General features: G+C 48.2%; 1 protein-coding gene across 1 annotated transcript in view; it reads right to left on the bottom strand.

Annotated features, from left to right (window-relative positions):
• Window positions 1-12,105, bottom strand: part of COG5 (component of oligomeric golgi complex 5) — a 2,640,594-nt gene that overhangs the window by 746,189 nt on the left and 1,882,300 nt on the right. Inside the window, exon 12 of the mRNA XM_069629143.1 lies at window positions 8,340-8,541. Coding sequence (XP_069485244.1) covers window positions 8,340-8,541 — 202 coding nt within the window. The remainder of the gene's footprint in view (window positions 1-8,339; window positions 8,542-12,105) is intronic.

The raw sequence follows: 12,105 nt of genomic DNA on the forward strand, positions 1-12,105 counted from the left end.
GAGAAAGTACGGTCAATGGAAAAGTCATGAATAGGAAAAAGAGACAAGAGAGAGGTCCTCAGATCATCAATGTAAGCGGCTGGAGAGTCCTGCTTGAATGTCCTCTTAGTCATTGAAGAGGCAAAGTGAGGAGTAGAAGGTGGAGGGACGGAGATGCTAAAGTGAACAATGGAGTGATCAGAGGGAAAGGGGTCGGAGAAGGAGAGTGAATTGGAAAGAGAGTTCACCCCAGAGTGGGTAGATTTGTCGTGGAGGGGCTTGAGAGAGTGGTCAAATAGGAGGGATGTAAGTTCAAAGCAGATGGCTACAGAGGGTTAGGCAAGGCTAAAGTCCCCCAGCATGACAATGGGGATGTCAGTAGGAAGTGATTCAAGGAGAACGGTCAGATCTGTGCTTTTTTGCAGCTGCACCTAGAGCGTGGAATGCAATCCCCCGACCTTAGAGAGATGAAATCGCAAGATCTGTTTAAAACAAAACTAAACACCTTTCTGTTTAGGTAAAGTACCCGGGTGCCTTATCCGAAGCTTATGTGCTTCGAAGGTCTATTTGTTTTTTGTCTGTCTTTCTTTGTGTTGTGTTTACCATCTACTATACAGTGCAGCGCCTGTATGCTTCTGGGCTGTCTGGTGCGCGGTATAAGTGTATTAACATAACAAAAAGGAGTTAAGAGGACGAGGGGGCCGATAGAGGGCCAGAACGGTGAGAGGACTAGGAGGGAGGAGTTGAATAGCAGCATATTCAAAAGAGGAAGAGTTGATGTCATTGGGGGGTAGAAGGGCAGTATCAAGGGCCTTATTGCTAAGGAAGCCAACATCTCCATCCCTCTTAACTTGTCTGGGATAGTGGGAGAAGGTAGCAAAGTCAGTGTTTAGAGCCACTACCATAGCAGAGTCATGAGTGGAGATCCAGTTTTCTGTGATAGCAGGAAGTGAAAGTTGAGGGTGATGAGAGTCAAAGCCTACTATGGCAGAACTCAAAGCCTAGAATCGCTCCACAGCCATTGTATGGTTCTGTGTGGGGATGCAGTATTGGGCTTTGTGCCGAATCTAGGGAATTCGGCCCTTCTCCCCCTGGGGGAGCAACCCCCTTTGGGACCGGGGAGGTGAGCCTGCTAAGCTTAACAGCATCAAGGCGAGAGGGAAAGCGGTATCCCTCTGGGGGTGAACTCCCTTTTAGTGGACAAGGAATACCCAGAAATACATTTTATTCAACCTCCTTCATGTGAAGAATCACACATGTTTGTTGGCTCTGTGGGCATTACAAAGGATAATGGTGTGCATGACCCTTTCGGAATTGGCTGGTAAGGTTTCTGACCCTCTAAGGATACCATCTTTACATGAATCACAGAAGCAAGGAATTGTCCATTCTCTGTACAGCTTGAAACATAAAGCAACAGCAAGACCGGCACACAGCAAGAAGGAAATACCATGGAGTGAACCGCATGATGAGAGTCCCTCCCAGAAGGTGGAGATAGGAAGTGGCCACAAGCAGCCTACATGCAGAGCAGAGAAGCGCAGGAGCCAGTGAAACGCTACCCTCTCCTACGGAGTGCCGAGCCAGCGAGACTCTACCACAACCAATGAGGAGGCACGGCCGCATCAGAAGTGGCTGACCGGAGCCGGCAGCGGAAGAGGCAGAGGACTTGTGTACTGCTGGGAAGAAGCAGAACCGACAAAGGGACGCCGGAACCCAAGAAGCAGTTCCACCACAGCCGAAGAGACCGCCTCCCACGAGGAACGCCACTATGAGGAGCAAAGTACGGGTGGTTCCTGGGAAACGGGAGGGGGGCTGAGAGCACCAGGCAAACCCCAAGGCAGGGCAAAAAGGACTAAAACCCAAGCAGGGCTGAGAGAAATGTTACCTGATATAGAGAAAGAGCCATGATACCCCAAGCAGGGGTGAGGGAAACAGTTACCAGAGTCAGGGTGAGAACCAAGAGACCCCAAGCCAGGGCAGGAGTCAAATTACCTGAAGCTGAGGTGAAAGCCAAGAGACCCCACAGAGGGACAAGAAACAGAATACCCCAAGATGGGGTGGGAACTATACTACCACAAGGCAGAAAGAAAGGAGTCATAACTCGGTATCAGGTAATAAGGTCCCCATACATAATGTCGCTGGGAAAAGCCATTGGCAACATTATATATGGTGACATTATGTATGGGGACGGCTACAGGGATGTCCCCTACTCCCATTGAAGAAACTCCCCTGCAAGAAACAGCAACATTTTTGTCAGGGGACATTTTTGCAGGGACATTATTACATGGAACCCATACCTCAAAAGGAGGTGAGAGAGACGAGTCTTTTGCTCCAAGAAAAGAGGAAAGCTAAAGAGATATTGTGAAACTATTAACTCTGAACTGTCTAGCTGGAAAGAACACAGAAAGACATTTGGGTTGGGGTCAGAAACCAGACACCATAATCTTGAGAGAAAGAAAACCCTTACCAGATCCTTCTGGTTAAAGCTTATGTTATTGCCTTTTTGTTAGTGGTAGGGTCTGGCTTTAGATCAGATTAGGTTTGGACAGAGGACGTGTTTATGTTGAGACAAACTGATGAGCACCATGTGTTATTTTCTTTATACAACAGGTACCTCCTTAGATCTAGGTACAGTATAGGCCTTACACATTGTTGCAAAGATGTGTCTGTCTCCTAAGTCTGACATATGTGGCGAAGTTGAGTAAGGAATCGGACACCAAGGTACAGTGCTCCCAGACTATTTTTATTAAATAATAAGGAAAAGGGTCTAACTTTCCCAAGTTCTATATGGTGACCCAAACCTATTTTTAAGATAACTTGGGTGCTCGTCATCAGGGTGAGGGTCAAAAGAAAAAGTATCCGTCTTCTGTTCAACACCTACTCTAACCCTCGCACTAAATTACATAGCCGTTCAGAATTTATAGAGAACAAAATATCAGGAGAATGGCTCCCTTCGCCTGGTAAACATTTCAGTCTTTTCCAATCTTTTGCCTCAATTTCTGATGCAAGTTCTGGGGCAGGAGAATTACTACTTTTCTCCTGACCCACCAAACAGTCGTAAGATTCTGTTTAGTTCCTCTAAAAGAGTTTTACAGACACAATTCTAATGGTCCGTCTTGACCTTTTCCCACACAGAAAGTTCTCTCTAAACAGCTGTGGTTGTGTTCTTCTCTGCACTGCTGTTAATGCAATCACTGTGACGAGGGAGAGTACTCCAGAGGCACGGCAAATTTCACTGTCACCACTGTGACGATGAAGATCACTCTTGTTGCACTCTTGGCTGTCTGTTTTGACAACTAATGCTGTATAAGGGAGGCTATTCCCCCAGGATTCTTAATCGTGGTGCTCTTTGTGTCACATTTGTGACAAGGATGATAACTCCCGGGTGTTTCTTCTCTTTGGTTTCTCTTAGTGTTACCACTGTGACGAGGAGATTACTTACTCCCGTACTAGTTTCAAAGGGGTCACCACTGTAACCAGGGTGTACAACCTTGATGCAGTTATATCCTGGCACCCTCCTGAATTTAGAATATAGAAATTTAGAATGCCCAATTAAATTGCAGAGTAAAGGACCGCCTTGCCAAAAGCCAGATCCTGCCCATGGAAAGAATCTAGGGAGTAGTGTCTTACAACAGTATGGACCGAAGCCCAAGTGGCTGCTTCACAGATGTTACGAATAGGAACACCCCTCTGCAGGGCAGTAGAGGCAGCCATACCCCTAAAAGAATGGCAGAGCAGCCAGGCTTATCTCAAGAGTATATGAGCAGTAGCAGAGATTACACAAAGAGACCACAATTACTGTGACTCAAGCAAACTCTGACTCAAGGTTTCAGGTAAAACAATATAGGTACATTTATTTTTAAACCATTCGTTATAAACACAACACTTCTATTAAACCTCAATAAAAACCACACGTTAAATATACTAAAACTAACCAATTCACTTTGTACAGTAAGTCTCAAGGTAAGTACCCTGTGTTGGAATGAACCTGTATTGGGCACAAAAACACGATACCGCAGATACGATTGCGATCACTTTTTGACAGTTCGGTCTACTAAACAAACGCGTATCCGTGACATGAAATGCTACCGGGGCAAAAATACACTTAGCACCTGAGATACCCAGAGGGAGTTGGGGGCAAAAATCACAGGCAATATTTTGGTTAGGCAGGCAGAATCAAGAAACACTCAGAGACAGGAGTTCAAAAGTCAAAGGGCCGGAGCCAGGGTCGAAAGACACCAGGGTCAGTTGCCGAAGATCACACGGTCAAACAGTTCATGATTCAACGGAGCCAAAAGTACTTCTATATTGTCAATGTTTGGAAGCAAAAGTTATAAGGAGAGAAGACAAAGTCAAGCCTTGGAAATTAAGAAAAAGGCATTCACCCAGTTTCCTCAACAGAACACAGTACCTTGTTCCAATGGTGCAGCTGGTGCCCTGGCTGTTGTTCCTGTTGGTTTCCTGCAGACCCACGATTCCTGGAGCTTCGTCGAGAAGGAGGACGTCTGAAGGGGGTCTGCACCAAAAAAGGGATGAGGCCGGCAGCAGCGACACAGAATAAAAGGTGCACTCCTTAAAAACAGGAGAAGCTCTCCATGTGGCTATCCGGACCACTACAGCAGTGTGCAGCAATTTCGAACACAGAAGTGGATCCTCTGGCTGTAGAAGATGAGCTGGTTATCCCCACCAAGCTCAAGGGAAGAAGACTCCGGACTGGATCTTCTCTGAGCCGTTGAAGGGCAGATAGCTCAGGACTGCAGCTGGGCTTCACCGGGACAGGGTATTTGCAGCAGCCGCCGTTCTCTCTGCTTCTCTTCGGTTCCTTGTAGTTCCAGTGGCGACTCTCTGACTTCTAGCCCAAGAGACCTGCCTTTTATGCGAAAAACCCCCATTCACGCAGCCTGGCTGTCAATCACCCAGCAGGGGGGTTGTCCAGCCCGGACAACTACCCTGGCCAATCATGACAAAGTGCGACTTGGGTTTCCTAGGATACCCTGTGCAGGGGGTGACTACACCCCTCCCTCACATCCAGCCCACCTAGACCCCCAGGCGCCTTGAGGAGGGCTTCTGGGCAGAAGCCCGCCAAAAAACAGTGAACAAAGAAGGCAAACCTAGTTTGCCGCACAAAGTAAAACACAAGAAGGACTTTAACAAAAAGAAATGGCGAATAAACCCAACCGGAGCCAAGAGAAAGACGATTTGGTCAAGCAGGTTTATGTTCGAGGCTAATATAATAGCCAAGAACAGTACCACGTTTATCTGATATAATCGCGGTAGAAAAGTTAGGGTAGATAACACTGCCACCAGGCAAGTCTAAATGTTAAAAGAGCGAAACAATGCTCTAGGAGGTACAGATAAAAAGGGATACACGTTAACCCTTTCCGGTACTCCATGGAAGCTGGGGTGTACTGGATTTGTGGTAGATTGACTAAGTAAAGTTAATGGTAACTTTACCCTTTTCTGGGGGACAGTAGTCGCCTCAGGAATGGAGTCGAGGGAAGTCTCAAAGACAGCCCTGTGCCACGGCACTGAAGGTGCTGTGTGACACACACAAAGAAGGGGGCTACTGAAGTGGTGTACATCAGAGTCCACAATCACAAAAAACAGATGGAAACACTTGGCAAAACACAGGTAAGAGTGGGGGAAAAGCTCTCACTCTTACCAAGTGGAAAACAAAATAAACTCCAGAAGTCCAGCAAAGCTGCTGGGGGACTCACTAGGTGAGGGAAATTAGCCATAAATGAGAATTCTCCCTAACACTTGCCATGCTGAACAAGAGCAAGAAAGCCATGCCGTTCCTCCCCTTCGGGAATATGTTCAGCCGCCAAAGAGACACAATTCCACAGAGTATGAGTGAAACGTGCTAAGGCACACACAGAGTTGGCTGCCTGTAAAGCCATACCCCCTGAAGAAAACACTTTCTTCGCCCAGCCATCAAACCACGCTTGTCGTCCCTATCAGGAGGGATGGTAGGGTACGACGCCTGTTTTGCTGGGGCTGTAGCCGCCCGCACCACCAAACTCTCTGGAGTGGGGTGCGTAGTCAAGTAGCTGGGGTCGCTACTGGCTGGACGGTATTTCTTCGGCAAAGACTTGCTCACTGCCGGGAGACTCTCCGGAGCAGTCCGAGCCGATGCCACCCTTCTTTGCAAGGCCATATGGAATGGCAGTACCGGGTCAGTTGGTGGATCTTGGTCAAGGAAATCCGTCAGGTCATCCTGCAGAAAATCCACTGGTGGCGCAGCCCACCCCAAGTATTCCATCACCCTCGACATAAGGCTCCGGTACGAGGACTCGGCATGCGTGCAGGCTCAGGCCTACCGAACTCAACCTCCAGAGAGGTGTCCAGACCACTGGCGTCGTGCAAGGACCGACGCAGGTCTTCTAGCTGGCTATGCCCAGACATGAGTTCGTCAGGAACCTCTTCAGGAACCATACCTTCATCAGATCCTTCATCCACCTCAGAGATGTAATCCAGAGGCTGGAATAAATCCCTGGATGAGGGCACAGAAAAAGGCTCAAATACAGGCCTCACTGACTTCTGCAGGGCCTTTCTCAGAGTTTCCACCGGTCTCCAGGGCACCTCCGATAAAGCCTCCTCGAAAGGCATTGAGGGCCTCGACAGAATCGGCGTCGACGGCGAGCGTGGCTCCGATAGCTTCCTCAGAGGCAGACCCTCGAGAGAGTCCTTTGACGGCCTCGGCGCCGAAGGCGTCGATGTCTTCTTTGAATACCTCACAGACTCCGACAGTCTCGAGGGCGTCGAGGACCGGGACGTGGAGCGGGCATGGCTAGAGCGATCCACCTTGTCCGACCGGGACTTCGAAGGTGCCCGGTGATCACGACGACCGCTCGAGCCCGAAGGCATGTGAACAGTGTCTCTAGCACGTTCCCTGCCGGCGTCTTTCGACGGCGCGGACGGAACGGAGCCCTGCGACTGAAAAATCTCAATCTCCTTACGAAAGGAATCCCATTCCGCAGGAGTGGAATGCTTGTTGGGACAAGCAACCCGCCGACGGGTGGAGTCCCCGGATGAGGACGGGGAGGGCGACCGCTGACAGCGCTTCCGTGAGTGCCTCGAAGAGGCAGAGGAATGGCGGGACCCACTCCGGGAACAAGACCCCCTGGACTTACGCCGACAATGCGGAGAGTCGCCCCTCGAAGCGTCAGTCGAAAGCCCAGTGGATTTCGACTTCCAGGGCTTGGACATTTTACCGACAGAAAGCTCCTTCTTACGCTCCCGCAAGGCCTTCAATTTTAACGACTGGCACTCGTCACAATCGTCCGTGGTGTGGTCCTCACCGAGGCACCAGAGGCAGGCGTTGTGCGGGCCCGTCAGCGACACCTTGGAACCGCAGCCCCGACACTTCTTGAAACCCCGACGCGGGGTAGAAGACGACGAAGACATCATGGAAATCTTCACAAACGAACAGGTTCGAAGAACTGAAAGAATAGAACTCAGAAGAACCGAGGTGCTGTGAGATCTCCGAAGCGAACACGTTTGCGGAAAAAACGGAACTGAGGCTACGGGCGTCGTGCGTCCTACTTATAACATCCGGTGACGTCGGCTCGACGGAGGCCCTTGAGGACAGCGTATCAACGTCATCGACGCAGGAGCCGAAAATGTTCCGAAGAAGCACAACTGTGGTGATTACCTGTCATAGATATGGAATCCGTTGGAGGTTTAAACTATATAAATCACACACATAAATGCATTCTAACTCGAGCGAAATAGTCTGGGTGCTAAAACAACCAAAACATAACAGGGACACAGGCTGAGAATATGAGGTGTTTGGGTTTACGCAGGCCAATGGAGAAAAAAAAAAAGCCCAGGTAAAACATGGCCGCCTGGCAAAAGGCAAAGGAGCTTCACCTGAGAAGATGAAGAACCTTTTCCCTTTGATGGCTTTGTGCAGCCCAGCAAGGGAGTTGGGGGAGGGAGCAGCTCTGAGTGCTTCAAATGCAGGAAACTACTCCAAAACTATTTCCGCATTGAGAGCCTTTTGATTGCCTCATACCTACCTATTGACTGCTAGTTATAGTTACTGCAAAATCTACTCCTATTACAGCTATTAATTAAGCAAGGCAGGGACTAGCTTTCAAACACTTCTGCCTGCACCGGTCTAGAATTTCAGGGTTCTAATCATTCACAGTTTATGTCTGAAAATGGCTGACAACGTTAAACAACCTACACGAAACAGACTGATTAATCAGATTTAAACACTACAAAAGAAAAATTTGTGCGATGACAACTTTTATACACAAAGAAAAAATATTTAACAGAAGGGAAATCGAAATATCATCAGCTTCTAAATATGCTCCATCCTCAAAGTGAATGATTAACCAGATTTAAAAAGCACTTACTCATAATCGTGTTTCTTCTGCATGAATATGTCTCGTGTGTCATCTTCCATCTGCTGCAGTTCAGAAAGATCTGCACTTCCGCTTGTCATTAAACTCCCTTGAATGTTCTGACTGTACTGCTGAAGGCGTTTCCACAAATCATTATAAAGTCTTAGCAATTTAGGATATTCTCCTTCAAACGCCTGCTTCAGGAAAGTGGATGCTGCAGCCCAAAGCAATAAATTGAAAGCATCATTGGCAAAGAACAGTGCAAAGAGTCTGATTGATGAAAATGTTAAATGGTCAAATGCATCTGTTAACCAAGCAACTTTTCAAATGCACCAGACACAAACGACAAATGATGGACCTTTAGAATATTTTCTCTCATGTGCCTGCCTAAACTCTTTAATATAACCACCTCGAGAACACTAAACTGCCATGATTGGATATGGTGATATTTCAGAGGGAAAAGAAATCCAAAAGTGAAATCTCTTCCTAGTGCCACAAAAAGGATTCAGGCAGTAGACAGTTCTCCCACTTTTGACTAGAGCAGAGCCGCAAAATGAACGTTACCAATTGTAACTCAGAAATCCCCCTCATTTGCTTCAAAGGACTATTTAAGAAGCGGTTGGTGGAACAGAGGGGCACTGGTTTCTCTCCACAGGTGCCCAATCAGCAGAGAAACAGAGCTCTCAACTTACCCATGTCAAATGTGTGTAGCCCATCCAGTCCAGGTTTTTTGTGTCTGCATTATGCTGCTTCATTTATACACAAAAAGCAAAGTTACAAATATCAGAACGCAAAGAATAAAAGCAGAATGAGCCACTCATGCCTGGCATGGAACACGTTGGGAGACCTTCAAACGAGAAGCCAATAACAGGACGGAACTCAGAACGTTCATGGTCCTTTCTTTCCTTTTGCCAGGCAAAAACCAAATCAGGCCTCCAAATCAGACTATGAGACTGCCTCAGCGGGAATGTGCTGCACAAAGGCAGCAAAACCATCTGTGAGACAGTAGTGACCATTGCATAAGGATTAGATGAAGCAAAGGGATGGGAATTATTGGGATGGGGCATACGAGAGGGTGGAGCACTTATCTAGGAAGAGGGCAACCTTGCCCAAAACCAAAAGCCTACAGTCGATTACAGCTGAAATCCTCATCATACTGGTGCCATGGAGTACCTCGCCATGCTGAGCTTGCACTGCCCCAAAGTGAACGTAATCCATGCGGCGAGCTCCATCACTGCACCGTTAGACAACATCCTCCTCCTTCCTATCGTCAATCGCTTTTTGAAAGAATATTTGCTTAAATATGCTACCTGGTATTGAAGTTATTGTGCTCACTGGATGATAATGTCCTTGTTCACTTGACAAAAGTATCTACTAGTTTACCGATTGTAGCGCCCGGCTGTTAGAGGCTCAGAAGCCAAGGTTAACGGCCTGAGTGAGGCAATAGCATTCACAAGGGCCAATGAACATTAAAATAACCGGAGCGCTGACAGCTAGGAAAAGGCAGCATTGTTTTGGGCCACTTAATGTAGCCAGAACATCCAGGCTCCTTAAATTTAATAAACATCCTTGTTGCCCAGTCCACCTTCTGGAAAAAAAATAATGCTGTGCATTGACGCTAAAGAGGCCAGAGCAGAAACCATATGGATCATGCACTTCCGTTCAATCCTAACAGTGTGGATTTTCCTTCTTCGCCCAAGCTCCAGAGAACAGAGTTCAAACTAGAACTCAAATTATTACTGCAAAATACATGAATGAAAGGGAAAGGGGGATATGTCACTTTCAAACAATGGAAAAGGATGACTGGGACAAACCCCCTAAGTTCAGACTGCCCCAGAAAGTACCCGTGTTGGCTATGCCGACAAGGTTTCTCCCTTGAAACTAGCTGCATTCAAACATAGTTGATTATAAAAAAGTTGCGTGATCTCTGGATGAAGTCGTGAGTGGTATGTGGTGGAGAGGATGTGCAACGGAAGTCCCCTCTGTACTTGAGTAATTTCAGACTTTTCAGCAAATCAATTAAGCAGCTCAACCCACAGGCGAAATGTTGCTCGTGTTACACTGAAATTAGCCACATACACATAGCAGGTAGTTCTCTCTCTCAGCCAGTCTATGTTTAAACTCCTCAGTAGCAAATTAGTGCATTAATACTTACTCCAGAAGTATCTTCTCCAGCTATTTTAAATATTCATATTGAACAGGTCTGTGAAACAAGCTTAAACAATATTATAAATTACTCACCGTAGTGACCAACGTACTCTTAGTCCTTAGTCCCCTTTCCTCCATACTGCATGAGTGTCCCTTGCGAGGGATGGGAGACAGAACCTTTTCCACCAGAGAAATCTTCTTCCCCTTTAAATTTAAAGGCGCGCTTGGGTGCGGCCCCGGGAGCATGCGTTGCCTTGACTCCGCCCTCAGGTGCCACACCTCAGTCCCCATAGACGCGTCGACAATAGATTAACATTGCATAATGACATGTTTTATTGGGGGGGGTGGTGGGACGTACTGAGGAAAGGGGACTAAGGACTAAGAGTACGTTGGTCACTACGATGAGTAACTTAAAATTATTCTTACGTCCCGTCCCCTTTCCTCCATACTGCATGGGCGATTACAACTGAGTGTAGCCTCAGGGTGGAGAGGAGACCCTCCATAAGCAAACAGTTTCCTCAGAACCACCTGTCCAAAGGCTGCGTCTGATCTAGAGCCGGCATCCAAACAATAGCGCTTGCAGAAAGCCGAAGGGGTGGCCCATGGGGCCGCCCTGCTTATGACTTGCCAGGGGACATGCAGCAGGAAAGTGATGGCTGTTGACTTGGCTCTGACCCCATGGGCGTGCATGTTGGCCGGCAGTGGCTTATGCTGTCCCTCATAAGCTTCTTTGATGGGCAAGAGCATCCTACGGCTATGAAGGCCTTGGATGCCCGATACCCCGGTCTTGATCTGCCGAAGGAAGCCCTTGGCCCTTGGTACTGTCTAGGTAGAATTTCAGGGCACGCCTGACATCAAGGCAGTGCAGAACTCTCTGTGCCTCGTGTTTGGGCTTGGCAAAAAACATAGGCAGCACTATTTCCTCGTTCAGATGGAAGGCGGAAGGCACTTTAGGTAGGAATGCTGGGTGTGTCCGTAGGACTACCTTGTCCTTGTGAAACGTAGTGTATGGCTCTGAGGTGACCAGCATCTGGATCTCGCTGATTCAGTGAGGCAGACTAACAAGGCCGTCTTAATGGTGACCAGCCTGATGTCCGAGGAGGCCAAAGGTTCAAAATGGTTTGTGCGCCAGAGCACCCAAGACTATATTGAGGTCCCACAAGCGGTGTGGACTCTTGATGGGCGGGTAGAACCTGGGGAGATTAGTCAAATGTTTCTTGTCAATCGGGTTGGAAGAGGAAAAGACCTCCTCCGACGAGTTTCTGTAAGCCCCAATGGCTGCCAGGTAGGGGCCGCAAGTGTCACTTGCTCTTATATTGGGCCCTGGTAGACTTACTCCTTGTGCCCTGTACGAACTTCAGATTAGCCTGGGAGAGGGTGAGGTGACCTAGCGTGATCTGCTCAGGAACCACAGTGTGAGGGCTAGTCCCTCTGGCGCGGGGCTGATGACCCTGACCCCTGCTGTGCCAGAAGATGTGCTGGGCCTGTCGGAAGGCGAATGGGAGGCCTCTCCGAGAGGCTGAGCAGCTCCGAGAACCATCGCCTGGCTGGCCACCATGGAGATATTAGAATGATTTTGAGGAGGCGAGACGCCTTGATCTTGCATATCACCCTGTGAATCAGCGGTGTG

This window comes from Ambystoma mexicanum, chromosome 12, assembly GCF_040938575.1.
Source record: "Ambystoma mexicanum isolate Mex_15411 chromosome 12, UKY_AmexF1_1, whole genome shotgun sequence".
Lineage (NCBI taxonomy): Eukaryota > Metazoa > Chordata > Amphibia > Caudata > Ambystomatidae > Ambystoma > Ambystoma mexicanum.